The sequence below is a fragment of the Penicillium cataractarum genome (genome assembly GCF_028827025.1).
Source record: "Penicillium cataractarum strain IBT 29864 chromosome Unknown utg000007l, whole genome shotgun sequence".
Lineage (NCBI taxonomy): Eukaryota > Fungi > Ascomycota > Eurotiomycetes > Eurotiales > Aspergillaceae > Penicillium > Penicillium cataractarum.
In genome coordinates this window covers 866,913-893,047 of record NW_026622743.1, presented here as the reverse complement: position 1 = coordinate 893,047, position 26,135 = coordinate 866,913, and the positions used below count along the sequence as shown (strand labels likewise).

The window sequence follows — 26,135 nt, the reverse complement described above, 5'->3', positions numbered from 1 at the left end:
TGAACTCTTCCAGCTCCTTGTATTTCTTCTGTTCACAGTAGAAATGCTATTTTAGTGACAGATACTCTTCAAGAAACTAAGCTCGTCTTTTTGAAAAGCAATTCCCCATTTATATAAGCATTAACGCTCTTTTCTTTTTTTCTGCAGGAAGCTCCAGAAGAGGCCTCGCATTAAGTGCACGCATTGTCATTTCTGAGGCAAAGATGAGCTTTCCATAGTGATGCATGCATTGTGCAGTTGGAGATAGTAGCCCAAGATGCGAGTTCAGGGCAGACGAGATATCTCTGTTGGCACGCAATACACAACTTGAGACCACAGCCCGCTCTGTAGCATGGAATATAATCTAGGATGTACCTTGACTGCCAAAACCTTGGCCCACCCGACTTCGTCCTCAGGCAAATATTCATCATCCTCAGGAGCTTCGCGTAGGTCGAACCATTGCATATCAAGCACAGTCACATGGGCCGTTGACTCACGAGTGTGAACAGGCCTCCATTCAGTCGGTCCCGGAGCTTCTAGGACAGAATCTAACGACACTTTGTCGACGATGATGGGGTGTCCATGTTTGATTACAGTGGCATCATATTCTCCGTAAAGAGACCTCATAAGTTCTCGGTGGCGTCTGCACTATAATCAGTTTCTTCTCCTGGGTATCTCCACATAGAAAGTTCATCTCAGGGCATTGTAATTCATACCGCCAGATCTCCTCTTTTGAACAGCCGTCAAACGAAGGATGAGATTGAATATTCCACTCTAGTTTGTTCAAGAGGATTTGCCCACCGCCGTCCTTATTGTACGATCGGAGCTTCAGTAGAGTCGATTCTGCGAATTCCTTCATTCGCGCCAGAAACTTCCCCCACCGTGTATCATCGTTGTAATAACAGGTGCGGTAGAAAAAAAAGCCCCATGTCTCTTCGCGGACACGTGCCATATCCCGAAGGATGCGGGTAGCTTCAGACTCGTTCATAGCCATAGCAATTTTGACTAGGGAGCGAGAGGTCTAGGTGAAAGGTCAAGCCAGGCGACACGTCGAGGAATATTAGCTGTCCTTAGGAATGAAGTCAGTTTTGGCGGAGCACAAGGATGGATCGGATCACCGAGGGTCCACGGGTGTGGGTCTGCGGAATTACCTAGTCGGCCACTCTCATCAAACAGGAAAGGGGTTTGGCGACGCAATTTCTATATACATAACAAGAACCTAGAAAAAGTCCACTATGTTTGACCGACGCGCCGTTGAAAATTACTTACTATGCACATCGCTGCAGATGAGCTTGTTACTATCATTTAAGATCAAGAGCCGATGTAAGTAATAAAGAGGCTACATCTAACTCATGCGGACTTGCCCTTCGTTCCGCGACGGAGATATGCGAAAATTATTCTGCTCAACTAAAATTACCAAGGGACTTTGATTGTATTGCTCGATCGTCTCTAGAAATAGAAGCGATCCTCAATCGCCCTAACAAAGCCTTTGCCGGGCATCACAATGTCAATTGTTCGAGTATAAATAGAAAGAGATTGTAAGTATGGCCAAGTCTCGATTTTTTGACAATGCCCATTCATTACCTGGCCCACTCTCCAAATGGGGTTGGAAGATCAAAGACTGATATTCGAATGTAATGTGATGACTTGAACTCAATAGTGCTTTGTCTGCTTTTCAAGGTGCCTTGTAGGACCTCAGGGATAAATACCCACCGAACCTCACATAATCACAAGCATCAGAATTTCAAGCCATCTTGGTCTTGAATACAGCCTGTACCCAAAGTCAAGATTAAATATCCATTCTATCTCTGTTACAGATAGGCGAGTCGCCCCTTGTTCCCACTATGTTCTCTACGGCCACATTTGAGGACCTTCGAAAGTCCTATGTCGATAACCTACAGCAGATCATCGTTACCCTTCGAGGAAGGCCCAGCGAGCTGGGTACCATCGACATTGCACAGTCGTTGAAAGACATCTGGAAAGATACCGACAAACTAAGAGAGGCCGGTCACAGGGCCGGATCTAGGAGCAGCAGGGTAGTTCCCGCCTGCTTCGAAACCAGATGCGACATCGTCAAAGCCGAACTACACCATCAGAGCAAAATGATTCGGGAAGGTAAGTTCCACCATGAGTTTATTATTGCAGTATTGGAAGTCTTCACGGTCCAAATTGGACGACTGACCGTTGCCGAGGAAGATGGGAACCAGTTTGCCAACGAAATGGAGTCCCGAGCAGACGTGATGGATAGTGGGTGGAAAATGAGTGCCCCGTTGATCAACGAAGTCGCCGAGGCAGAGCGAAGCGCTGTGTATGATTGATGGCACCATCTCAATTCGACAGTTTCTCGTTGTCACTGTTCTCAGTGTGACAAACGACGCCTTGTGCAAGCTCCGTTGGCCCAATGACTGATTTGAATATCGGTTCATGTACACTCTTTAACAAGTCTCAGTAGTAGATTAGCAATTTCAGTCAGCAGGCATATCTTCTCCTTTAAGTGGCAATTTTTCAATGTAAATATTAATGCCCCAACTGCTTTGTTCGATGTAGAACAAGACGCAGGGCATTTTTTTTATTTGCATAGAATTTGGGCCCCCGAATTAACTTCCAAATTGTCTATAGATCAGTCAGGCTTCAGAAGATAAATCAAGAGGTCTTACTAAGACTCTTTGAAAAGATGATTGGAAATACAATCCAAAACATTTTAGAAATAGAGGAATTTAAAACGTACCCAGCTAGGCCTTCCTTTCTTGCTCTCAAGTGTAAGGTGAAATTTGACCTAAGTCTAGAGCATCCGTTATGGCGAGACAATTTGGAGTCGAAAATATTTTCTACCACGCTGACAGTTACTAAAGTTAATGATGCGCCCGATGAATCAGCCAGTGGCACTTGAAACTGAGGGTCGGTCGATGAAGTTTCGTTGGTCTCGCCTATACTTAACTTTAGTGGAAGATTACAAACCGCATGCATGATGTGGAGACTTATGAACGCCCTTAAAGGTGACTGTAGCCGGCAACGGAGATTTAAAAGAAGCCCATTTGCTGTCACATCGAAATAACTTCTGACAAGAAACTCGAAGATTTCCTGCAGAAAAATCCACACATCTTTGGCAGTATGGCACGACAGGCTTCTACTGCGGCGAAGTTTTTGACAGATCATAGCTGTCTGGCAATTATCGCAGCGAGATTTTCCTGCGGAGCGGTATGGATATTCCCCGTTTGGTTGAACAGAGAAGAGCCAGCGAATAAAATAAACAGTATTGACAACCCATAAAGCCTAGGGGCGGTGCGGAGCTTGGGCCTGGAGCATTGATTGACTCCCGGATTTTCTCCGTTATCCAATCGAAAGGGAGTTATGTTTGCTCTTTCGATAACCTCAGTCAAGACAAATCTCTTGGCAATGCAATTGAGTCAAGCGATGATTCAGACCCTGATGTTGATGGGATGAAGAGCCCTCGGACAGTAAGCCTCGCTGCCAAACGGGTAAGTGAGTGTGTCTACGCTCATGCGCGACAAGGGAGGTTCGTCATGACTCTAGGAGGTGATCATTCAATGGGAATTGGCACCCTGACAGGGAGTGCACGGGCACTTCGCGAAAGATTTGGAGGGACCAGTGCCGAGCTGTCCGTTCTCTGGGTAGATGCCCATGCGGATATCAACACCCCGGAGACCAGTCTCAGTGGACGAATTCACGGAATGCCAGTGGCATTTGCCTCAGGATTGGCAAAGTCGCGCGGAAAGAATGTCTTTGATTGGATTACCGAGACTCACCTCATCAACCTGAAGAAATTTGTTTATATCGGTCTTCGAGATGTCGACGAAGCAGAAGAAAATCTTATCAAGGAGAATGGTATCAAGGCATTCACTATGGATGATGTGCGACGGTAAGGCTGCGTACGGGAGAAATTTAGATATTCTAAGATCTTTTCTAATTCATCTCTAGTCAAGGTATTCAAACGATCATGGATCTTGCACTGGAATATCTCGGTGACAGGACGCCGATACATGTGTCGTATGATATCGATTCGCTTGATCCGGAATGGGCACCATCTACTGGTTTCCCTGTCACTCGAGGGTTATCTCTTGAAGAGGGTATCTATATCTCGCATCGCCTCCACAAAACTGGCAATCTCATTGCGATGGATCTAGTTGAGATAAACCCACTCATTCAGCCTTCCAAGTTGGGCAAAACGCTTGAATCTGCGGCCTCAGTGATCAAAAGTGCTCTAGGTATAGATAGGGAAGATATCTGAAAGGGAGAGATAACATCTCAATAGTCATAATGAGCTGATCTGCTAGAAAGGAATTGATTTGCCCTTCGAATTCTTTCTCATGTATCGTATTCCCTTGAAAATCTCGACCTTGATCGAAGTTATACGTAGAAATGAAACCAGAACTGGATCTTCCGTGACCGTACAAAATGGATAAAAAGACCCCTTATTCCTGCCTATTTTCGATAAATCTGCCTTGTCAGACAGACCTAAGTGAGAGAAGGGGTAATCTTCTAGAAAGCTCTGCACTGTGTAAACCAATCAAGAAGCTGATTCTACGTCTGCTTTGAAGGCTTTCAGTCTCCTTAGATGATGTTATTTTAGACAGTCATTGCATGTATGTCGGCTATTTAAAGTCAATATAAATGCAGCATACCACAATGAATTGCAATAGAGGACGAGAACCCCGGGATTGGTCGAAGAAGGATTTAAGTCGATATCTTGTTTCTATAGTAAATATAGATAGAGCCAATAAGTGTCTCAGTACTTACTCTCGATATAGTACAGAATAAAGCTATTTCCGGGATGCCTACACTACTGATTGTTCCCTTTGTTATGTGCCGGGCTCACAACGCAATTATGAAATGGCCCTTTGTGTAGTCCTCCCCACACCTTCCGAGGCTCTGATTATAAAAGGCCCATGGATTCCCAGATATTACAGAATCCATCACTCAAGCAATTGCATCTCAAGCAAGCATCATTAACGAGTATCATTTGAAACCCTACAAGAACCTGGTAAGTGACTCTTATCCTATACAATGGCTCCTTTTGAGAACTTCGAAAAGACTCGAGACAAACTCGGTGAGCGTCTCAGGCAGCTTACAGTGTACCTTTCTGACCCTCTTTTGGAAAAGGAAAGCGCGTACATTGTAAAGGAGCTGCTTAGAGCTGCGAAGAAAATGGAGAAAATTCAGACACGCGGTCAAAACCGCCAACAACAAGATACTGACATTCAAATCTGTTTTCAGCTTCGATGTGAAGCGATCAAAAGGCTTTTGCGACTAGAGGGTGAGCGCATCGAGCGAGGAAGGATATATAACTCCTTCTTTACCGCGATTGTGGTGCATTCCTTTGCCTTGCATCTTGGCTGTCTGGTTGTTGAGGACCGCTTCACCAATGCCGACGGATGGGCCGAGCTGGCCTTCAACAATTTGTTGTGCCACGATGGTCTTTGGGAGCTAGAATGGGTTATGCCCAAGGATGACCCTCGCCGTAAGGAGATCCAGCGCAAACATGATGTTGCATGGACTGTCCGACACCCACTTTCTAGTGAGGATTGCGAGGCCCGACATCTTGCCTATCTGCTTTGGCGTTCTCTTACCGCAAACGTCCCCAATTGCAAATGCTTTCAATGTTTCAAAATTGCGAGCCCAGCGGTCTTATCCCACGATTTATCTCTTGATTGAGCGTGTTTCTAGTAATAGATTCCGCACGACTTGAGCGAGAATAGGGTTGCTCCGACTTTTATTCCAATGTTTCCGATGCTCTTAACTGTCTAGATTTTTCCTTGCATTTTTCTTCTAACATAGCGCTAACTTAGATTGAACCCCTTTCACAGAATACAACTTCCGTCTTGAACTCTAATCTCAATTCTCAGCAATGCGTAGAATCTTAAATGAAAGGTGATTGCTAATTTGACACAGCCTTGCCGCTCGTATATAGAGGTACATCAACATCAAACATAAGCCACTTCATAGTCAAGTCCTATACCTGCTTATCATTTCAAACTCCTATAAAGCTTCCTTCCAGCTCCGCTTTGTGACACCTATGTTGTTTTCAGTATCTTCATCAGGGTAAAGTTGACGAAGGCGCAGTGCCTCCAATACCCAGTGTACATTTTATTCAGGCGCCCCTTTGTTCCAAGTATTAAGGGCTTGAACAAAGGCAGGGATTTTTATCTCAGGACAAGTAAATAGTCATGTATTAAGTGTCAGAGTTGAGCTTTTGAGGTTAATGGGCGTCGTCACAAAGGTTGAGCGAGAATGCCATTATAAAGATTACTCCGCTTTGTGCTCCACTACGAATGGCAATTCGAATTTTGGGATAATCCTCCCATTATAGACGAAAGCTGGGTTCTAAATATTTATATCCATCCTGATCCTAGGACTAACCGATATTTTTCATTCAGTAATACGGTCATGCTGGTGGATTAATGGCTTGATCGCTTATAACCCCTGATATATCATCACAAGAGAAGCTCGGGAATGAGCTATCATGTGCTCTATACAGATAATCCCGAAATTTCTATGATTTAGCACATCAGGCTTCTGAGTTCCAGCGTTCAGCGCAACCCAGCGAGATGGACTACAAAAATGTCGCGAAGAAGCTAGTTAGCTGGTCCGAGGGAATAGAAAGGCTCCGTATGCTTTTTATAAAGTATGGGGCAGGCTACTCAGTCCCACTTTGCTTCAAGCGCCGGTGCCTAGTCCTTAGACTAGAAATAGGTCTACAAAGTGATCTAATCAACGCTATGCAATACAAGCAATTCTATGTAGTATCAGTTATCAAGTTGTTTGCTACGCACGTTGGCCGTTTCACTGCTCAGAGAGAAGCTCATAATGATAAGTTCGCAACAGAGTGTGATAGACTATTGGGTCGCCTATGACAGTTTGTATATTTCTTTGCCATCTAGAGGGGGACTCAGGGCAGATAGCGTTCATGAGAATATACTATCAGATTCCCATCACAGGAACGGAGGACGCTGATCTGGCTACACTAGCCCAACAAATCCAACCTCCTGAGGTTTGCGGTGAACTAGAGGCGTTTAAGCAATTAATGAGTCAGGGCTGTAGCTCTGTTCCACGGTTCCTTAGCTACAGCGAAAAACTGCAAGGGGAATAGGACCTCGTTCCTGGAGGCTATATCAAATACCTTGTGTGGGAAAAGGTGCCCGGGGAGGCTCTTACAGAGGAATTTTTCTGGAGCTTAGATCTCTCTACACGAGACGATATTCGCTCTAATTTTCGGGTTGCCTTTGAGTCAGTTCACGCAAAATAAAAGATAACAGGCTTCCTAACACAAACGCTAATATTATTTATAGGGAGATGCTGCGTTGCGGTGTAAAACCACACAGGAGTCAAGAATCTCGAAGATTATTTATGACCAGTCCACTGGTAATGTGTACGTCAAGGATTCTAGTCTACATACATTAGGAATATTTACTAATGAGTTCAGTCGTATTTCGGGCTTCCGAAGGGGATGGCCCATCCGGGATCCACTTGAATGGTCAGACACCCGTTATGTCGCGTACACGTTGGCGAAGCCACCCAACAAGAAGGATTGGCGTTCTCGCAGGGATGAATGGGAGTTGTGAAAAACCAGGAGTGTTGTAGTTAGTGAGCTTATTTGAAGTAATATTGAATACGTGTTAGCTTACCTTAATTTAATTTTGCTTTTCAGCTGAATTTAATCCTCATTGAGACCCTCTAATGAGCCCGAACCCGATATTAAATTATCGACCACGAATGCCCAGGATAGGCGTAATCTTCCACTAAAGTTAAGTATACGCAAGACCAACGAAACTTTATCGGCTCACCCTTAATTTGGAATCCCACAGGCTGGGACCACGTCCAAAGTTTTCTCAACCTCTTTCGACACCTCTTTCGACACCTCTTTCAACACTACTTTCAAAGTCGTCATAAGAAGTGATAACTAACAGGTTTTTGTAGTGGGAAGTATACGTATACTCCCAACCAATCAGCGTGCACCTTTATAACCTTAGTAGCCTTCCCGCCGAGGCTGTGCTTACCTAATCTCCGTTTCCGCGGGGGACAACGTCACTCAGACTTCGCCGACGGGAAATGTTTCTGACTTCTGCACACCTCAACCATGGCCACGCCCCGGCTTCCGTTCCTCTACCCGAGTTTGATGCGTGCTGTTCGCTCATGCGAACCCAAGACGTATCGCTCCCTCCAATATGCCCGTTTCAAACAAAGTTTCCATACTACCCGGCGATGCGGTCAAGAAACCTACCAGCGGCGTTACGGACCAGCCGTCGAACCAAACCTGCCTCCACCATCACGACCCAAGGACAGCCAGTCGACACAAAATACGGACGAAGTAGTCCCTGGAAAGGAAGCAGCCCCTACAACGGACCAGACCGCTTCGGTGTCAGAAGAGTCGCAAGCGCAAGCGCAACTACAGTCGGAGTCGCAACCGCCGCAGGAGGATATACATGCGGACAGCACAGACGCTGCTGCTTCCGCAGCGTCGGAGCAAGCAGCTGCCGAATCAACCAAACACCCTGCCACATTGGAACCTGCCCTGGATGAGGAAGACTTGGCTGCCGAGGCCGAGACATCGAATACTTTCACCCCTCCACCTTCAATGTCTGCATCCGGTGACGTAGGAGAGGAGATGTCGCAGATGCCGCCATACATGAACCGCAGCGCTTTCGAGGAAGTCTACCACATGCCCTCCCCGGCCACCGGCCTCACACCCACGGAAACCCTAGCGTCACACAAGCCGCCACACATGAGCCCGGCGCCCTATGTACACCATTTCGATACCTATTCCCTCGTGCTTGATCTATCAAAGGGCGGATATAGCAACGAGCAGTCAATCACTATCATGAAAGCAGTCCGCACCATTCTCCAGAACAATCTCGATTTCGCAAAGCAGAGCCTGACCTCGAAGTCGGATGTGGAAAACGAGGAGTACCTTTTCAAGGCTGCCTGCTCGGAGCTTCAGCAGTCCTTGCAGACTGCGCGGAACTCCGAAGTGCAGAGGCAGCGCGCATCCAGGACACAGTTGGAACATGAAACGGATATTTTGTCCCAGCGTCTCAACCAGGAGCTGTCCGGTATGAAGGATGACATCAAGGGCATGTTCAACGACCACAAGATGGCCACGCGTGAGAACCAGCGAATCATCGATACTATGGTTCAGGAATTGAACTACAAGATCACCGTCTCGCTCAACAGCGATGGCAAGAGCGAGATCGAAGGCCTGCGTTGGATTCTGACAAGACGTGCGGCTCTGACGGTCGGCATCTGTGCTTGTAAGTTTTTCGCGGCTGAAATTGTTTTCCAACTTAGTTTTGCTAACTCCTATCTCCAGTCATGATCATCGTCTTCCTTAAATACGCTTCCGTCCGCAGGGTCCAAGAGCCTAAGAAAGCCCAAGAGGCTGAAAAGCCTGTAACCAAGGAAATCACCACTGAAACTCGGGTTGTCCACGACGCCGGAATTCAGACCGAGACGCCATCCGTTGTCGAAGCACACCTAGGCGAATCTTTGGGTTAGAGGCTCCCTCTATTTCGAACAAGCCCGACACATTCTTTTTTGCAAATTCCCCTGCCTGTACAACTCACCATCGATCATTGCACCTGTCTCCTTTCATTCTTCAATACCGTATACAACGACGAAACAGCCTGTACCAACATAAACATAGACATCTGATACCCTATCAATACATTTTTCTTTCAATTCATCTCTATTGTCTAAATATTGTACTGTCCAGTCACAAGGACTCGTCCTGATCTCCGCAAGTCGCCGAATCCCAGCCACGATGCAACTCTATCCTCCATTCTCTCCCCGCTCAATCTTCCTTCACCCAAGGCACCTCCTCGGGGCGATACTTGTAAGCCCTGAAGATAGCATTGCTCTGATTCGAGAACCCAATCCTCTCCATTTCCGCCAACTCATCCTTGCTCATAACGGCCTTGTAATCCTGTAGCTGCGGGACAATAAACTCCCAGACTACCTCACCACCCTCAGTAACCTCAATGATCCGACCAGTAGCAGCTTCACAGATCAACACGTTCCCATTCTCCAGTTTCTGCGCCGACCCCATGAATGGAGTAAAAAAGCCCAGGCCACCGGTCGTTGCATCCTTGTATTCCCACTTGATCTGCTTATCACGAGAGACAATGATAGCCCGTGAGAACGGCACAGAAATCTCAGGTCTAAAGACGCCATTATCGAGGATGAGGATGTCGCCTGCGGAATTGATTTGGTGCGCGCAGTGCTGTTGGCACACTACTGGCGCAGTCAAATGCCAAAGAACTTCACCGGTCTTTCGACTAATGATGAAGACACCGGAAGCATTACGCGTCGAGGCGATGATGTTTCCCTCCGAGTCAAAGCTAACGCTATTAATTAAAGGCCAGTGTTCGCGAGGATAGTGTGGGTGCGAGGCGAAAGCGTCTAGATCGAGATGGTCGATCGCGCGCCAGGACCAGAGCAGCTTGGCGCCACCCTTGCCGTTGCTACCGTCAAAGTCGGCTGAGGAGGAGGTATTCGAGACAGACCAGGGATCCACTAGCTTGATGCAGTCGCCGTAGATGATACCTCCTGGTGCCTCGCTACCGGGGATACCGCCGCGCACCCGAGATGCTTCGTCCGCTGTGAGAGGCTCGAGGGTGGTATACAGGAGGGTTCCGTTGTCAAGATGATTCTGGTCATGGTGGGCGTATGGATCAGAATATTGTCGAAGAATTTTGCCCGAGGGATCAAGCTGCGTCATGACGCCGCCACGATACTTGGCCCACATAGGAAACAGCCTGGGAGCATCCGGGTGGACGCCATTGTATGCCAGAGAGCCATTGGGTAGGATACGGGAATGACGACCAGCGCGGTGGGGAAGAATCCAACGGTGAACTTCTTTACCGGAAGTCGAGACGAGGTGCGCCGTGTTCGATGTAAGAGGGGAGTAGAGGACGTAGCCGGGCGAGACTCCTTGTTCGTCAACGCCGCGGAGACCGAGGCCCCGACGACGGAGAGTATGCTGCTCCATTTTGAGATTTTTGCAGATTGAGAAGAAGAACGGAGGTTTTGGATTTGAGACTTACGGTTATAAACAGCAGGTAGGCAATGTTTTATATTGTCGACAAGCTGGAGTCTATAGAGTCGAGTTTGTATGATCAGGGCTTGGCCGACCGGCATGCCGCGGCATGCCGCGGCGAGATAAGCCGGCAGCCAACCATCGCTTGTATACGGCCAGGATGGCATCAGATTCGCCATAGATATGCCAATCGCTGGACTGTGATGAAATGAGAAAAATAAGATGATAGAGAATGAGCAGGGGATATTTTGTGGAAGTATAGAAAGGAGTTGGATCCTCGAGGAAATGGCGAGGAAGCGCGAAACTATTAGTCCACATCTTGTGTTTTTAGGACTATAAAATCTTGTTTATCTTTTTTCCGTTATGGATCCTTCGACAGAGTCGCCTAATAAGGCGCAATCTGATATATCCCATCCGAAGAATACTCAGTCATGGTTCCCTCGACGTCTTTCAATCGAAGAAGGCGGCATTGAACGGGTCACAGATGAAGAAAGACAACAGAATACAACCAAATTCTGGAATGCAACTACTTTCTGGTACTTCTCAATATTCTTTTTCAGTTGTAAGACTTTGAGCTGATGTATAATGAATGATACAGGTTCAGTGCGAACATGGCTGTTGCCACCTTGAACATCGGCTCCATTGGGGGATCCCTAGGCCTTGGGTTCTGGGACTGTTTTATAGTCATTCTTGTAGTCAACCTGGCTAGTGATCTCTTGCCAGCTTGGACGGCGACATTTGGATTGACGGGATTGCGAATGACGACTTTCTCGTATGCGGTACCTTCTTCAAAAGAGCTTCGGACAGACAGATCTAATGAATTTGCATCCCACAGGCGATACTCGTTCGGATACTGGGGCAACATGCTCGTCGTCGTGTTTTCAATGATCGCAACCACTGGATGGAACGCCATCAACTCCATCTCCGGCGCTTCAGTCCTCAACGCTTTGTCAAACGGAAGGTTTCCAACATGGGCAGGAGTCATCGTCATATGTACATTTGTCTGGGTGATTTGTGCACTGGGCATCACATGGATCCACCGACTAGATGCATTCATCTGGATTCCTCCGTTGATTGTCTGGTGTGTCGCTGCTGGAACAGGGGCATCTTCGTTTACATCTGAAGCCCCTCGGGTACTAGAGGGCGCGGACAAAGCAGCGGCTGTTTTGACTTATATGGCCAGTATTTTCTCCTTCTCCGTTTCGTGGGTCAATTGTGCTGCGGACTACAATGTGCGCATGCCCACTGATACTCCCCGCTGGAAAATCTTCAGTGCTACATATGTTGGCATCTTCTTCCCCACTGTGCTGGTTCAATCTTTGGGAGCAGCGATGTATAGCGGGACAGTCACTAATCCGGAATGGAAGGAGGCGTACTCTTCCTCCTCGATTGGCGGACTACTTGAGATGGCATTAAAGCCCGCAGGCGGATTCGGGAAGTTTCTCATGGTTCTTGCGGCTCTGAGCGCGATACCAGTAAGTTCATGCGGGCCAATAGTGGGCACCAATCTTTGATAAACCCGACTAATGGTTGATTTGTAGAATAACATCCCAAACAACTATTCGTTCGCACTTCATGCGCAAAATCTCGGTTCATGGGCAATTCGAGTTCCCCGAGTCATCTTGGTCACATTTGGCTTTACAGCGGCTATTATCGTCGGATGTTTCGCAGCAAAGTACTTTGAAGACACTTTGCAAACATTGCTCAGTGTTATTGGATACTGGACAGTGATCCACATAACGCTCGTACTGGAAGAGCATTTCATCTTTCGGCGCAGCTGGAAGGCATACGACTTTGATGCTTGGAATAATCCAGCCCTTTTGCCGTTCGGGTGGGCAGCAATCGGGGCATTTGCGTTCGGTTTTCTGGGAGCCGCCGTTGGAATGAAAGTGGCCTGGTATAGCGGGCCAATCGCATCCTTGATCGGTAAAAAAGGAGCGAATATTGGCCATGAGCTCACTTTTGCATTTTCTGGCCTTGTGTTCCCCGTCTTTCGCTGGATTGAGAAGAAATATGGAGGTCATTGAGAGGTCAACTAGGGAAACAAGAGGGGCGGTGACGTTCCTCCATGATGGATTCCTTTGTTGTCATGTATTCTGCTTCAACTTTCTGCGCCAATATCATGAGCCGGACGAGCCCTGTGGCAGAAAGCTCAGATCCGATAACAGATCCCAATTCCCATCCGCAGTTGTTCCCAGACCTAAAAATTCAGGGAAATAGTAGTTCGTAAAATTTTCTTCAGGGGGAAAGTCATCCATAGGCACAGTGACCGGCACTGCTTCCACACGAGGTCGTAGCCTCTGATGTACCTTGGCGATAATATTCCCTAGTGTATGTGCGGCATGGCATGGCAATCCAATGGAGTGAAGCCATTGGACAAGACGTTGAATGAGGGAATCAAGCTCTGCAGTATTGTGCGTCAAGCTGAGCTGGCTTTCATAGCTCTTCAATAGGCGACAGATGACAATCGCGGCGAACGTGATCATGTGGTAGATGTGATCACTCAAGTGACGGGTTCGCTCGTCTACAGTGTCCATCGCCAGGTGAACTATTGCAGTGGAGTGGCTAATCATTTCTGAAACAATGTATTCCCGAGTTTTCTCAACAACTCGTGCTTTCAGACTTTGTTCATAGAGGAGAAGGTTGGAAAAATGAAATCCCATCATGAGAAACTGAGAGCGTGGTTGCTCTGAAAGATAAGATGTCGTTAATATTTATGCCAAAAAATTGGGTTCCTGGTCATGCCTTACCTAGAATTCTTCTCCATTTTCTCTTCCATGTCTTCAAAGCTGTTGTGGACTTGTGAAGATCAACAGAGTCTGCAATTAGAAATCCATTGACTGTCCAATATAGTTGGATCTCGGCGACCATTCGCACTTCAAAGTTGATAGCGTGGTCAGAGCCGATGATGGACTCGCAGCGTTCAATCTGCCAAGATTGCAAGGTAGACTTTCGGCTGGTACCAACACAGTAATGTAAGTGCGTAAGGCACAGGTGATTCCATAAACAAATATGATCTAGCGTTGTTTCATCGAAACTCGTGTATCGATGAGACCGGCTCGTTATCGTGGCAAATATCGGGCTGGACTGCGAGTGCTGCAGTGCAAATCCACTAAGGAGCCAACTGTCGATGCTCAAAGGTACCTGCCCCACAGTGGTTGACCACATGCATAAGATGAGAGCTGCTTGGAAAAAATCGACGGATTGCGGAGTAGTCAAGAGCATACTTGACACGAGAGAGCGAGCACATTCATACAATTTAGGGGCCAAAATCGCCGCCAGCTCCTCTGAGGTGTGTCGTATCGCAATCAAGCAGCACGCACAAAATAGAATCGGGGATCTCCGCACACGAGGTAGTAACACGACTGGATCGCTCTCGGGATCAAAAATGATCCAACGCCCATAATATTCGAGAAATCTGAACAGTCAATTCAGTTTCATGAAATCATATATGGTGGGTCCAGTCCAGACATTGGTGGGGCCTACCATACATACATTGAGAGAAGAGTCAACGCGAGATCTGGTGCAATGAGATTGTCCAGCACCGTCCCCAAGGATTTCGTTTCCGGGGATGGCTCGACTCTGGTATCATTGGCCAGATCACGAATGACCATAATTGGCGCCGCGGAACTCTCCGCATCCTGGTAGCTTTGATCGCCAGGGTCCGGAGTTGTCAACCCGGTGCCAGTGCCAGGCCTGCTAAGTTCATGCTCGGCACTCGACGGGCCCTCCCCAAGTCGATCAAGCAAAGTGGCCACTGTTCTCTCGAGGCGCTCCAGGCTATGACAGGGTGTCAATGATTACCAAGTTCCATCCTGTGGGCCTCGACCAAGATCGACGAGCAATACATACCGAGCATCAGTGCCTAGCGTAGAAACAGGTCTCTGCTCCTGTGGTGACTGCTGCAACTGCTGACGTTGGCGCTCCTCCTCCGAGCTGTCAGCCTGTTGTATCAATGAACAGTTTTGCCGCAGTCTTTCACACCGCAAACAGGCTTTGCCGGGGGTACCTGGCTCGTAGCAGCGTGTCTTCTGTTTCCTGCACGAGGCACACGCTCTCGAGGCACGACCCCGGTCTGGTGGCATGCTGAGACCCGAAAGTAGTGGCAAAAGAAAATCACTAGATCATCTTTGACAGAAAAAAAGAACCAATATAAACCGAAATAGAATTGAGAAGGCTCAAGCGTCGCACTCGCTCATTTGAGTTTCTCGAGCCAACAACATTCCTGGCGTCACCTGATTGTGGATAAGATAAGCGCGCCCCGAACTTCCCGATGAGGCAACCCAGCAGGCGTCGAACGAGGCAGTCCACAGCGAGGTGCAAGGCTGGTGTTCCTACCAATAACAAGTACATAATTCTACAACGTGGAGAAATTCAACACAACAAAGAGGTCATATTAAAATCCATTGCATTGCGCTCATAGAGCAGCGTCATCACTTATGGTCTATCTATACATTTCGGTCACACTATGCATCACGTCATATCATATCCTCATCTGTGCAAATGGTAGCACACCCATATCCATTCAAGCAAAATGAGCCAAGAGCTTAGAAATCCATGCGCAAAGCAATAGTTGGTGCGGCCTGCTGCATATTCTCCTCCGCATCGCCCGATTTCGACGTTCCAGCGCCAATACCCGCACTGCGGAGGACTTCTTCCAAGAGGGACTTCTGCTCTGCGTTCATGTTGGCAACCAAGGTGCGGAAAATGAGCTGGTCGGCCTTGGCGAGCTCAAGAAGATACGCGGCCGACTCTTGGTGGACGGACTGTCCTTCGCGCTTGGCGCGTGCCAGAAGAGCAGACATGACAAGCGAGATTTTGGCAGGCATTGCGGCTGGTGAGATAGCGGTGCTGGTCACGCACGATACAAGGGTGCGTGCAACGACTGTGCGAGAATTCTCGGGGTCGCTAGGCACTTCGCCCGAATCGGTGGGACAGCTGACAAGGAAGGCAATCAGTCGCGGAATGAGGTAGTGGGCGATTACATCGTCCGTCATGTAGCGCGGGCCGGCCTTGGTAAGGATGGATCGAAGACAGCTGGCAGCCACGGTCGCTAGTCCAACATCTTGCAAACAATCCAGTAGCTCGTCGAGCACTCGGTTGATGACGGGATCCTGGGGCGGGAGAACGTGTCCACCGGCCGTCAGGAGGAAAGTAATAGCCAGAAGGGTATTCTTGGCACATGGAATAGAAGAGTCCGATTCTCGGCGCTGAGCGATCGTGAGGATAGTCAGGAATCGAGTAAGGCAGCCACGCAGTTGGAAAGCAACCACATCGATATCCTCCGGGATTTCAGAAAATTGCGTAATGCTCTGAACGAACTGTCGGAAAATGGGAAGCGCTTGCGGGACCACTTCGGTTTGGCAGATACCGGTGGCGAGAATGGTAGTGAAAATGTGCAGTATACAGGCGTGAAGATCATTGCGAATGATTGATGGGAAGACCGACGCAACATCGACGAGCGACCGAAGGGCCAAGCGAATCAAAGCAAGAGAATCATCCGACGTCACGTTGAAACGCGCCATAGGGGTTGATTCGCGGAGGTTAGGAAGCATGCCAGCAAGGACAAGAATGATGCTTCTAGTCAACTCGAAGAGCTGTTCGATATCATCCGAGAGATGATCGCTTCGCTCTTGGTCACTCTGGGCTGCCGGGTGATCCAAAGACAGATTCTGCGCAATCTCAACGATGACAGTTTGGATGGGGATTGCCTCAGTCAACACAAGACGGTCAAAGGTGTCCATGGTCTCCGAGAAAATGGCGTCCTGGTAGATCGCATTGCCAGAGATGATTGGTCTCAAGATTCTTTTGAGAGCTTGTAGGATCTCAAGTCGCTGTGAGGCCAGAGTTGACTGGTCAACAAGGGCCTCAAATGCAAGACCGAAGAGCACAAAGAAGAAGGCTACCGGTTCTTCACGGTAGTTGATGTTGTCGCCTTTAACCTTAGACTCGCCATTTGTTACGGCCTTGTCCTTTTCTTCGTCGTTTTCACCCTTCTTTTCGTCGCTTTCGGATTTGTCTGCTTCCTCGGCAATCTGGAGCTTGCCGTCCAGAGCGTCAAACACGAAGTCAATGTCTTTTTCGACAAGGCCAGCAATAGCATTGACAAGATTAAGCCAGGTGTCTTGGTAAAACTATAGCCTTAGAGTTAGCACCTAGATTAAGTTTTCAGGGGAGTAAAGTCTTACCTTGAGCAATGTCTCACGGTTCAATGCAGCATAGACCTCATCCAAGTCATTGCTCTGCGTGCTTGTGCCCAGAGCGCCCGAGATATCCGGCTCAAATCGCAAGCGGGCATATTCTTGGAGAGAAGACAGCCAAAGAGGCGTGAGCCTAGCAATATAAGGCTGAACCACTTGATTGAGATACTCCTGCTCGATGCTTGCGACCTGTAGGCGAGCCCACGCAGAGAAGAGAGCAAGTTTGACCATTACTCGTGCATTAGAGTTCAGGCCCTTCAGGTCGCCAATCTCGGTAGTGTCAGGGTTCTTCGCAAAGTTTTCCAGGCCAAGGACCAGAAGTTTCAGAATTCGGCCCATGCGATCCACGTTCGTCACAATACCAGTAGCGATAAACGTGGCCGACACGTTGATTGCCTCGGATGCAAGCTCCGCGGAGGAGTCAACCGCGAACGCTGGCGTTAGGGCAGAGCCGATCTGTGCCTGGTATTGCTCAAGCAGAGATGCCTCGGCAAAGTCTGGATCTGGAGTCTTTCCGAACATGGTAAGGACCTGATCAATGATCTTCAGACCCCACACCCGCAGTTGAATAACATTAGCGGTTGACGCAGAGAACGCCATTCGCACAATATCTCCGACCTTGGATTGTAGTGCCAGTTCAGCTGGGATAGTTTGGTCTGGTAATATAGCTTCTTGGACGGTTGCCAACAGCTCGTAGAGGCAGCTCATAGCGAAGTTGCGAGTCTGCCACTTCAACAATTCTTGGCCAGAGACGCCATCGCTGGTAGGATCGGTTTGGCCTTCACCGGCAGCCGCAGATGCGAATCCAGCAACTTCATCATCAGGGATGTCAGCTGCAGCGGTCTGGACTGCAGTGGTCGGTAGAGCCTCGACCTTGTTGCGGGTCTTGGTCATGATATTGTGGCAGCGATGGATCCACAACTCGGTCTCAGTGAGAGCAGTCTGCTGCAGCCATTCCTGGATCATTGTCTTGAGAGGTCTGTTGTCTGGCGCATCATCAAAGGCAAGCCAAATGTCATCCTCGAGCGATTCAGTGGCTGTTTGAACAACAGAAGTAGCATCTCTCTTCATCAAGTTGCTGAGACCACGAACGGCCACATCTCGCATCAACGAGTTGCCTGCACGAAGTTCGCCTTGCAAGCGCTTAACATACCCGGCGAAGTCCACAAAGCTGGGAGCATAGAGAGAGAAGTGATCCAAACATTTGGAGCTTTCAGTAACAATCGCGGGGTTCTCTTCTAATTGAAATTGGCGAAGTAGGGTAAGGATCAGGTTGCGTGTTTTCGTAACGTCCTGCAAGTCCGGCCCGAGAACGTTAATCAAGGAGTCCACGCATCGACTGATTACCACGGGTGTCAGGAACGACATTTCAATGTTCGAAGTTGCTAGCGCTGCAGCTTCTTCGTTGTGAGTGTCTGCATTATAGAGCTGCGCAAGCATGCCCAACGAGCTGGAGGCGAAAGGTGAGAAAGTTAAGCCAGCAGAGTTTGCCACCCTCTCCAAGCCACCTAGGGCCCAGAAGTGTACAACAGGATGAGGATCGTTGCAAAGAGACATCAGCACGCCGACGATTGTCTTGAGATGCAGGCCAGCTGCCATACCACCGATCTGGGAGTGAATACATCCTAAGGCAGCAGCGCAGCCAGCTCGGGCATTCGGTTCCCTATTAGCGACGATGGTGTCAACAAGCCAATTGACCTGCGTGTTCGTGCATGCATTCCCAGCACTATCACACAAGCGCCCCAAAGCTTCAACTCCGATGGTGCGAACAATTGGATCAGCGTCGACAACGAATTTCTAGTGAATGTCAGCCGATGTTTTCTCAACTCTGAAATAAGCCAAGTCAGCGTACCTGAACGAGCTCCTGCAAAATCTTGTCCGTTGACGAATTCAGCTTTCCAGCGACGAAATCGGTTTCCTTGACAGCCACCTTCAAAGCATGAAGCAAGGCAACCGAAATGTTGACGACCAATGCGGCTCTTCGTCCAGGGTTCCTCTGCAGAGCCGGTGAGGATAAGAAAGTGGCGATTTGCTCGACGCTGCTCTCCTGCATCTTGGGCGAGTGAAGGGCAATAGCGACCGAAAATAATTCAATCGCCGCGTTCACAACACCCGTAGTAGGCGGATCAACACATAGAGAATCACCCGCGCGCAAACTGTAGAGAAGCACTGAATCGTGCTCGCTGGCCTCGCAGATCGGGAATGTCAAGACATCGTCAACAGCCTGATCCACAGAATCAATAGCTGACCAAGCCGGGCCGTTCTCATTGCCGTGAGATCCAGTCAAAGCAACCCGGATGTACTCCCGGGTAAGTCCAGTGACACCAAATCCATAGTTATCGCAAAGATCCCACAGACCATCAAATTGACCAGTCGAGGCAGCGATAGAGCTCTCCAGTGGCCGAATTTGAGTGTCGGGGTCGGCAAATGCGGATATCGCGAGGTTCAAAAGGTTAGACTGAGAGATGATATCCCCATGACTAGGATGATGGACATGCACCAACTTCGAGAAGCACTGGAGAACTCGGCGGCGAACCATAGTTGTAAAATCGTTTAGCTGCAAAGATGGATGCAGGCGCTGCGAGATGTCTTCCATGGACTTGGGTCGTGGCACTTCATTCAAGAATTCGACAGTGTTCTGCAGCATGGCAGCGATTCTCTTTGCACCATCAGCAGTGATAAGCTTGCTATTGAATTCCATGAAGACCAGCAAGGCGCTGAGGGCGCACTCTCGCACGTGAGCCAGGAAACTCGTCTCGAGTGTGCTCGGTTGGGCGGAGTTTTCCTTGCTCAAATGCTTTGGCAATGCGTTTTTCCAGAGCAGCATCAATTGGGAAAGATGAATCTTGACAAAACTGGGCCCAAGGGGCATCAATCCGCCGATCAAGATCCAGGCCGTCTGGACCTGAGTACTTGCTACTCGTAGCTCAGATGTGGTGCTAATCTTCAAGAGGTCTGTAGCTTGGGTGAATATCTGGGCAAATACATCGACAGCACCGTAGAGCGGTTGTAAGCGGGAAGTGCTTAGCATTGCGGAGAGACCGTTCGCGTAACCAACGCAGCGACGAGGGGACTGCCTCGGTGTTGCGAGCTGGCCAATCTCTCTGTTCAAGCTGTTCATGCAAATAGTGACGCAGGAGAGAAGCTGGTGGGGGCATGCCAGCACAAATCCACGCAAGCAGTGCGCTGCATGGATCTGGACGGTATAGCTTGGGTGTGGAAGAACTTGAAGCAAGGCATCACGGCAGCTATCAGCAAGAACAGCGAATGCAGAGCCCAGCGATGAGATCAGCGAGGACAGCGCACTAACAGTGCTGGTCAATGTATATTTGCTCGGCTCACGACGCTCTTGAATAACTTGTGGGTAGTCCTTCAAGATCTCATTGATAAGCCATCTGGCAGCGTTCAGCTGGCTGTTTTCCCGAAGCAGTTCTCGGCCAATCGTGTCTTCGAGAATAGATTTAACAAACTTGCGGGTCATAAGCAATCGGAACCGATTGTATGTGACCGTCGGGTGGTTCAGCAAATCGAACAGCAAGTTCGACGCAATTTGGCCATACCGTTCCTCCACGACTTTATCTCCCAAATTGCGAAGCACGTATTTATAACACAAGCAAATACCCGCGCGCGAGCGGTTCGAGGTCGTACTCTTCAAGTATTGGAAGGATAGTTGTCGCAAGAGATCGGGGAGAAGGAAGAATAGCCGGGCATCCTTCTTAGACGTGCTGGCCGCCGCCGTAGATGACTCGGACATTTCATCCTCGTCTTCCTCACCTGGACGCGCGGTTGGCTTTTTGGACATTCGCTTAGATTTCTTCGACTTCGGTTTAGGCGCCGCGATGACGTGTGCCTCTGTGACATGTAGCTTAACCAGCGCTCGTCCGAGGACAGCAGACGCAGCATGGCGAACTGGTGCGACCGGGCTGTCGATGACCTTCCAAATTGTAGTCTTCAAGTTTTCAAAGTCATTCGTATTTTCGAAGAATGGCGTCGTATTAATTAATTGTTCCATGCAGCGACACGCATGAACCTGAACGAAAGTAGACTTGTCGCCGGTTGCAGCATTACGCGCCTGTTTCCAAATGTCGCGCGCAACCGATTCATCAATTGGAACACCAATACCGACAATGATCTTGCGCAAGACCGAGAATATAACGCCGCGTAGGCCAGTATGAGTGCTCGCTGACTTGAGGAGCTTCAGTGTACCCGCCGTCGCAACATTCGATTGCATGAATGCGCTCTCACCAGCCGTTGCAAATACCTCGCCCAGACAGTGCACCGCAGCGAACTTGGTCTTAATCTCAGCCTCGCTCTTTCCGGCACTCAATATCCCTAGCAGGTCGGTAATCGTCTCGAAGAGGATCCCGCGATCCCCTTTGGCCAGAATAGCGCCAAAGCATCGTCCGAGGTTATTGCGGAGTACTCGTGTGAGGGTCGGGGAGGAGAGGGTCAGGATCTTGAACAATTCCTTCTTGAGCGACTTTTGCTGTGCGGAGACCTGCGCCGCATCGAGGCCGGATATGTACTGGACTAGGTCGGATGTGAAGGTGAGCAGGTAGAGGTCCTGTTGTTCGGATGGGAGGTCATGGAGCTTGGGAATATCCAGCTCTGGTACTGCATTTTCGGAAGGTGATGGCGCGGGGGCAGTTTCGGAGGCAGACATTGGGTATCAAATGAGAGGAAAATTATATCACCATCAGAGTGGAAGAAAAGAAAGGGGATAGTTAATGAAGTATGAGGTATGAGGTCAACAATGTCCCTCCTTATCGTGTGGCCTCACCGTCCGCGGAGGTCGGACAAATTGTCGGCCCGCAAACTGGAATGTATAGATGGCGGCGGCCCCGGACTTTCCCAGAGAGCAAAAGCTTGGAGAGATCAAGATGGCGCTTCAATTACACAGGAACCTACTACGACAACCTCGTGCGCGCTCCTTTTGTGACGCATGCCGCGCTTTCAGCTCCTCCACGCTCTTCTTATCCGGGCACAGCAAGTGGTCCACCATCAAACATGACAAGGCTAAAAACGACAAGGCGAAGAGCAAAGAACGGCAGATGATGAGCAAGGAAATCGTCAGCGCTACACAATGTAGGCAACCCATATTCAGATTCTTGGATTTCAATATTGATGCTGATATTCGTTGCTGTAAAGTATGGGGCGCCGATCCAAAGTACAACCCTCGTCTGACCCTCGCGCTCTCGAATGCGAAACGAGCCTCCATCCCCAAGAACATCATCGAAGCAGCCATCGCACGTGGTCAAGGACTCAGCTTGACAGGTCAAGCACTCGAGCCAGTAACGATTGAAGCCATGCTCCCTGGTGGAGTGGCTGCAGTGGTCGAGTGCCAGACCGATCAGAAGGCTCGAGTCCTGCAAGACATTCGATACTTGATTAAGAACGGTGGAGGAACCGTCACTCCCACAACTTTTCTTTTCGAGAAGAAAGGTCGGGTCGTCCTGGAAAAGAAAGAGGATACCAATGTCGACGATTTTCTGGATCCAGCTATCGAGGCAGGCGCAATGGATATCAACACTGACGATAAAGGTCGCTTGGTGCTGTTGACCGATCCCTCCGAAACGAAGAGCGTCGGCGAGGCCTTCGTCAAATTGTCTGGTTTGACGATTGAAGAATTGGAGATGTTCTGGGATCCCAACCAAGAAACTCTGGTCGAGCTGCAGGACGAAGAGCAGGTGAAGGCTCTCGAAGATCTTCTCAGTTCTCTACGGGACGATCCCAGTGTTCAGGACATTTACCTGAATGCTACGGAGAAGTTTTAGAGAGCTTTCTCGATGTCCATGCCATAGACTATGTACCATACTTGTATAAAGGAAGATACCACGCGTTGAGAACCGGCGTTTTATAGAGGGAAATAAACCACCCAGGATTCCATTCATACCTATCGAGCCCTGGCTCACTCCATGTCTTATTCCTTCCGTAAAGCCTTCATGGTACTCCTCATCAGATCACTTGTCCCTCGGCTTCCCACCGCTTCCAACCAGTCCAGCATGTTAACCCGATACTCCTGCCATGTGATTTTGGCACCGCCATCTTTCTCAAGGGCCTGTAAGGCCTTTTGAGTGACTGGCTTGCGCAACTTCGGCCGATTCTGAGCAACGTTCTGGCTTTCCTCTAATTCAGCGAAGCATGCAGCTGACAGATTGGCAAATGCGGCGTGGTGGCTCAGAGAAAATATGGAAGCCAGACTGGCATGGAAAGCGCTTTCACGATCATAATGTCTAGCAGCCTCGTTCACGTTGCGAACGTACGCTGTAAGGGCAGTGGTGCTAGCTGCTGGAATCAGGCAACCTTGTGCATTTGGGTCTTCCGTGTTCAAGGCCCGATTGCGCCAGACAAGATTGCACATGTCCATAACATAGCCATTAAATTGGTTCACCAGCTCTGTCCTGTACAGTGGCTCGGAAGTGTCTGGTGGCTTTATCACGTCGGACGCGAGAGAGGCCTCGAACGAAGACTTGTAATCGGCCAGGATTGAGTTGAGCCCTGAGATAACAGAAACGGTAGGTGTGAAGGCGATAGAATAAATCGTCGGAGCGCTTGGGACGGTTAATCGAATAGTTGCGTTCCCAGATGCGTGGGAAAATAAGCCCGCGAGAGACTTGTAGAATTGAAGGACCGAAAGAACGACCGGCGGGGCACTTTTGTCGCTACTGGCAGACGTCGGGGCGAGCTCTTGAAGTGAGGATGCCAAGAGCTCAGCATGCTGTATAACTCTGCTCGAGGGGAATGATTCCTCTAAAACGGTGGGTTGTGTTCGAAGTCTGACGCCCCACTCAGTAATCAATGCAGAGTAGAAGTTTAGAAGCTCTATCCTAGAGCTAACCGCACTGTCCAGCATGGCACGTTCCAGTGGGTCAAAGATCGTTTCTCGGAGGGCTTCATAGGGTTCAATCGGAAGATACTGAAGCAGTCGCAGGATTTGTTGGCGGTTGTCCCGGCCATTCCATATAGAAAGATATGCCTCTAGGAATGATCGAACGGACGGTAACAGAGCCTATAATATCATCAGAGACAAAATTCATAATGGCGAGGCTGAAAAATCCAAAGAGGTTACCTTTATGAACGACGTATATCCTTCAAGGAAGCCCAAGACAAACGAAAGAACCTCTGGTTCGTCGTCATCATCTTCCCGGATCTTCTCTAGCTTGTCTGCCAAAAAGCCCTTCAGCCACTCATCTAAACGATCATTGGCAGCCTCGGACTGGACCAAATGAAGGTATTTCTGTGCCATCGCATCACCAAGGGTTGAGATGATCTGATTCGGCAGCTCGATTGTGTCGAGTTTGTCGACGAAGTGCTCGATGTCACGAATCTCTTCAAGTGACGTGTGCTTGTTTGACACTCGTGAGGTTTGCAAAACCGGAATGACCACTTCAATCCTGCTGCGTTTTGCCATTCCGCGATGCAAGACTTGGTAGCTTGGCTGCTGCGCTGCTTGTACGCGCTCCAGATTCTGGTCCTGCAGTAGTTTTGCATGAGTCGACCATTCCGGGTCGGGGTGTTTAAAAAACAGCGCCATCCTTCTCGAGCCACCGACATCTCCGATAATGATTTCGGGGTAATAGCTCTTGAAATTTTTAAGCAAACTCATGAGCTCCTTCTCTTCCCCGCCCGCAGACTGGATCAACTCCATCAGAGCCTGAATGCGAAATGGCTTGACATGTTTTCGTCGAGTGATCAGGGAAAGTAGGTGACAGAGTGGCTTCCGTAGACTGATCATATCCAAATGATTAAACAGTACTGCGTAGAGTTTGCCAAGGTGTGTCCGGTCCTCGAGGAGATCGTAGGTCATGATCAGCCAGCGAACAAGCAAAGCCTGCGTGGCAGGACTTGGCTTGGACTTGCTAGGTCCCAGACAGCAAACAACTTGCGTGACATGCTTAGAGGAGACTCGCTCTTGCGGATACAGGTTCTTGACTAAAGTTGTGGTGGTTCCCTGATCCAGGTGATTCTTTGCCTTTAGAATCTTGAGTAGACGGCCCAGCGCGTCTTGCGGAATGCCATTCTCATACGCGTCCGATGCAATGGCCTTGACCAGCTGGCCAGCATCAGTGTATCTTTGCTTGACCGGCACAGAAGCAACTGTGTATTATTCATCAGCAACACAATTATCGAAGTCAAGTCATCACCTTAGCTCTCCTACCTGCTTCCAAGTGCTCAATCGCATCAAGCAAGCGGCCGGACTGGCCATTATCTATTCAAACTGTCAGTATTATCTAAGCTCGCAATTTTTTAGGCATGCAGTCTGATAATTCACCACTGTTGGTACCCATTCGGACAATGATGGGCTCTTTGCGTTGGCGGTTTTGTATCAGGCCTGGTCTAAGGCGATGCGGTCATGCCCAGCGCGTCAATCGCGAAGCAACAGAACGCGTTCCAAACCCGTTTCTCAGCGACCGAGCACGATCCTTGCGAAAGAGCCTCGAATGTGAATAACAAAGGAGACGGGAAAAATATTTCGATCGCTGGATTGGATGATACTGTCCAACGGGACCACATAGAAAGTGTAGAACGTGGGCGCGGGTGCAGGAGAGAAATCGGCTTAAACCCGATCGGGCAACCGTCAACATTGGCCCGACATGTGTAACAAGTTCAACTTTAAAGCTTAAGCCTTGCCCCTACTAATTGTCTATTAAGTATGCGATTGTAGAAAAGTAAGTGTATGCTCATTCAATTTCTATGATTAAAATGATTTACGCAGGGAGAAGTATGAATCTCAGTACTCTTAAGCCGGAATTTTCACCCAAATTCGGAGACCAAACAATATGCTCCCAACATCGTCAAGAAACAATAGGCCCGGATTGCAAGATCCGGACAAATGCAACGAAATGATGAATCTCTAACAACTCGAGCGTGATCAGAAGATGGCCAAAGTGAACAACTATCACAAT

At 48.9% G+C, this 26,135-nt stretch overlaps 12 protein-coding genes across 12 annotated transcripts; 7 read left to right on the top strand and 5 right to left on the bottom strand.

The window, feature by feature from the left end:
* Positions 1 to 264: 264 nt before the first annotated feature.
* On the bottom strand, positions 265 to 973 carry N7496_007969 (uncharacterized protein; the record flags this gene model as incomplete). Its single annotated transcript, XM_056700888.1, has 2 exons — positions 265 to 622; positions 696 to 973. The coding sequence occupies 2 exons, from the start codon at positions 971 to 973 to the stop codon at positions 265 to 267; spliced, it is 636 nt and encodes a 211-aa protein (XP_056552951.1).
* Positions 974 to 1,823: 850 nt separating this feature from the next.
* Positions 1,824 to 2,297, top strand: N7496_007968 (uncharacterized protein; the record flags this gene model as incomplete). The annotated part of the gene is made up of 1 exon (XM_056700887.1): positions 1,824 to 2,297. The coding sequence occupies one exon, from the start codon at positions 1,824 to 1,826 to the stop codon at positions 2,295 to 2,297; it is 474 nt and encodes a 157-aa protein (XP_056552950.1).
* A 793-nt stretch (positions 2,298 to 3,090) lies between these two features.
* On the top strand, positions 3,091 to 4,228 carry N7496_007967 (arginase; the record flags this gene model as incomplete). Its single annotated transcript, XM_056700886.1, has 3 exons — positions 3,091 to 3,177; positions 3,252 to 3,859; positions 3,919 to 4,228. The coding sequence occupies 3 exons, from the start codon at positions 3,091 to 3,093 to the stop codon at positions 4,226 to 4,228; spliced, it is 1,005 nt and encodes a 334-aa protein (XP_056552949.1).
* Positions 4,229 to 5,004: 776 nt separating this feature from the next.
* Positions 5,005 to 5,652, top strand: N7496_007966 (uncharacterized protein; the record flags this gene model as incomplete). The annotated part of the gene is made up of 1 exon (XM_056700885.1): positions 5,005 to 5,652. One exon carries the CDS (start codon positions 5,005 to 5,007, stop codon positions 5,650 to 5,652), a length of 648 nt encoding a protein of 215 aa, XP_056552948.1.
* Positions 5,653 to 6,804: 1,152 nt separating this feature from the next.
* Positions 6,805 to 7,559, top strand: N7496_007965 (uncharacterized protein; the record flags this gene model as incomplete). The annotated part of the gene is made up of 4 exons (XM_056700884.1): positions 6,805 to 6,853; positions 6,879 to 7,042; positions 7,088 to 7,228; positions 7,287 to 7,559. 4 exons carry the CDS (start codon positions 6,805 to 6,807, stop codon positions 7,557 to 7,559), a joined length of 627 nt encoding a protein of 208 aa, XP_056552947.1.
* A 515-nt stretch (positions 7,560 to 8,074) lies between these two features.
* Positions 8,075 to 9,489, top strand: N7496_007964 (CCDC90 family protein; the record flags this gene model as incomplete). Its single annotated transcript, XM_056700883.1, has 2 exons — positions 8,075 to 9,245; positions 9,305 to 9,489. The coding sequence occupies 2 exons, from the start codon at positions 8,075 to 8,077 to the stop codon at positions 9,487 to 9,489; spliced, it is 1,356 nt and encodes a 451-aa protein (XP_056552946.1).
* A 295-nt stretch (positions 9,490 to 9,784) lies between these two features.
* Positions 9,785 to 10,981, bottom strand: N7496_007963 (uncharacterized protein; the record flags this gene model as incomplete). Its single annotated transcript, XM_056700882.1, has 1 exon — positions 9,785 to 10,981. The coding sequence occupies one exon, from the start codon at positions 10,979 to 10,981 to the stop codon at positions 9,785 to 9,787; it is 1,197 nt and encodes a 398-aa protein (XP_056552945.1).
* A 411-nt stretch (positions 10,982 to 11,392) lies between these two features.
* Positions 11,393 to 13,056, top strand: N7496_007962 (purine-cytosine permease family protein; the record flags this gene model as incomplete). The annotated part of the gene is made up of 4 exons (XM_056700881.1): positions 11,393 to 11,565; positions 11,628 to 11,801; positions 11,865 to 12,504; positions 12,571 to 13,056. The coding sequence occupies 4 exons, from the start codon at positions 11,393 to 11,395 to the stop codon at positions 13,054 to 13,056; spliced, it is 1,473 nt and encodes a 490-aa protein (XP_056552944.1).
* Positions 13,057 to 13,149: 93 nt separating this feature from the next.
* On the bottom strand, positions 13,150 to 15,114 carry N7496_007961 (uncharacterized protein; the record flags this gene model as incomplete). Its single annotated transcript, XM_056700880.1, has 4 exons — positions 13,150 to 13,718; positions 13,780 to 14,447; positions 14,525 to 14,809; positions 14,834 to 15,114. 4 exons carry the CDS (start codon positions 15,112 to 15,114, stop codon positions 13,150 to 13,152), a joined length of 1,803 nt encoding a protein of 600 aa, XP_056552943.1.
* A 462-nt stretch (positions 15,115 to 15,576) lies between these two features.
* On the bottom strand, positions 15,577 to 21,892 carry N7496_007960 (AP-1 complex accessory protein LAA1; the record flags this gene model as incomplete). The annotated part of the gene is made up of 3 exons (XM_056700879.1): positions 15,577 to 17,163; positions 17,218 to 19,026; positions 19,082 to 21,892. 3 exons carry the CDS (start codon positions 21,890 to 21,892, stop codon positions 15,577 to 15,579), a joined length of 6,207 nt encoding a protein of 2,068 aa, XP_056552942.1.
* A 166-nt stretch (positions 21,893 to 22,058) lies between these two features.
* On the top strand, positions 22,059 to 23,003 carry N7496_007959 (post-initiation translation factor DPC29; the record flags this gene model as incomplete). Its single annotated transcript, XM_056700878.1, has 2 exons — positions 22,059 to 22,314; positions 22,378 to 23,003. 2 exons carry the CDS (start codon positions 22,059 to 22,061, stop codon positions 23,001 to 23,003), a joined length of 882 nt encoding a protein of 293 aa, XP_056552941.1.
* Positions 23,004 to 23,149: 146 nt separating this feature from the next.
* N7496_007958 (Mis6 domain protein) lies at positions 23,150 to 25,435 on the bottom strand (the record flags this gene model as incomplete). Its single annotated transcript, XM_056700877.1, has 3 exons — positions 23,150 to 24,238; positions 24,299 to 25,273; positions 25,388 to 25,435. The coding sequence occupies 3 exons, from the start codon at positions 25,433 to 25,435 to the stop codon at positions 23,150 to 23,152; spliced, it is 2,112 nt and encodes a 703-aa protein (XP_056552940.1).
* Between the last annotated feature and the right edge of the window lie 700 nt (positions 25,436 to 26,135).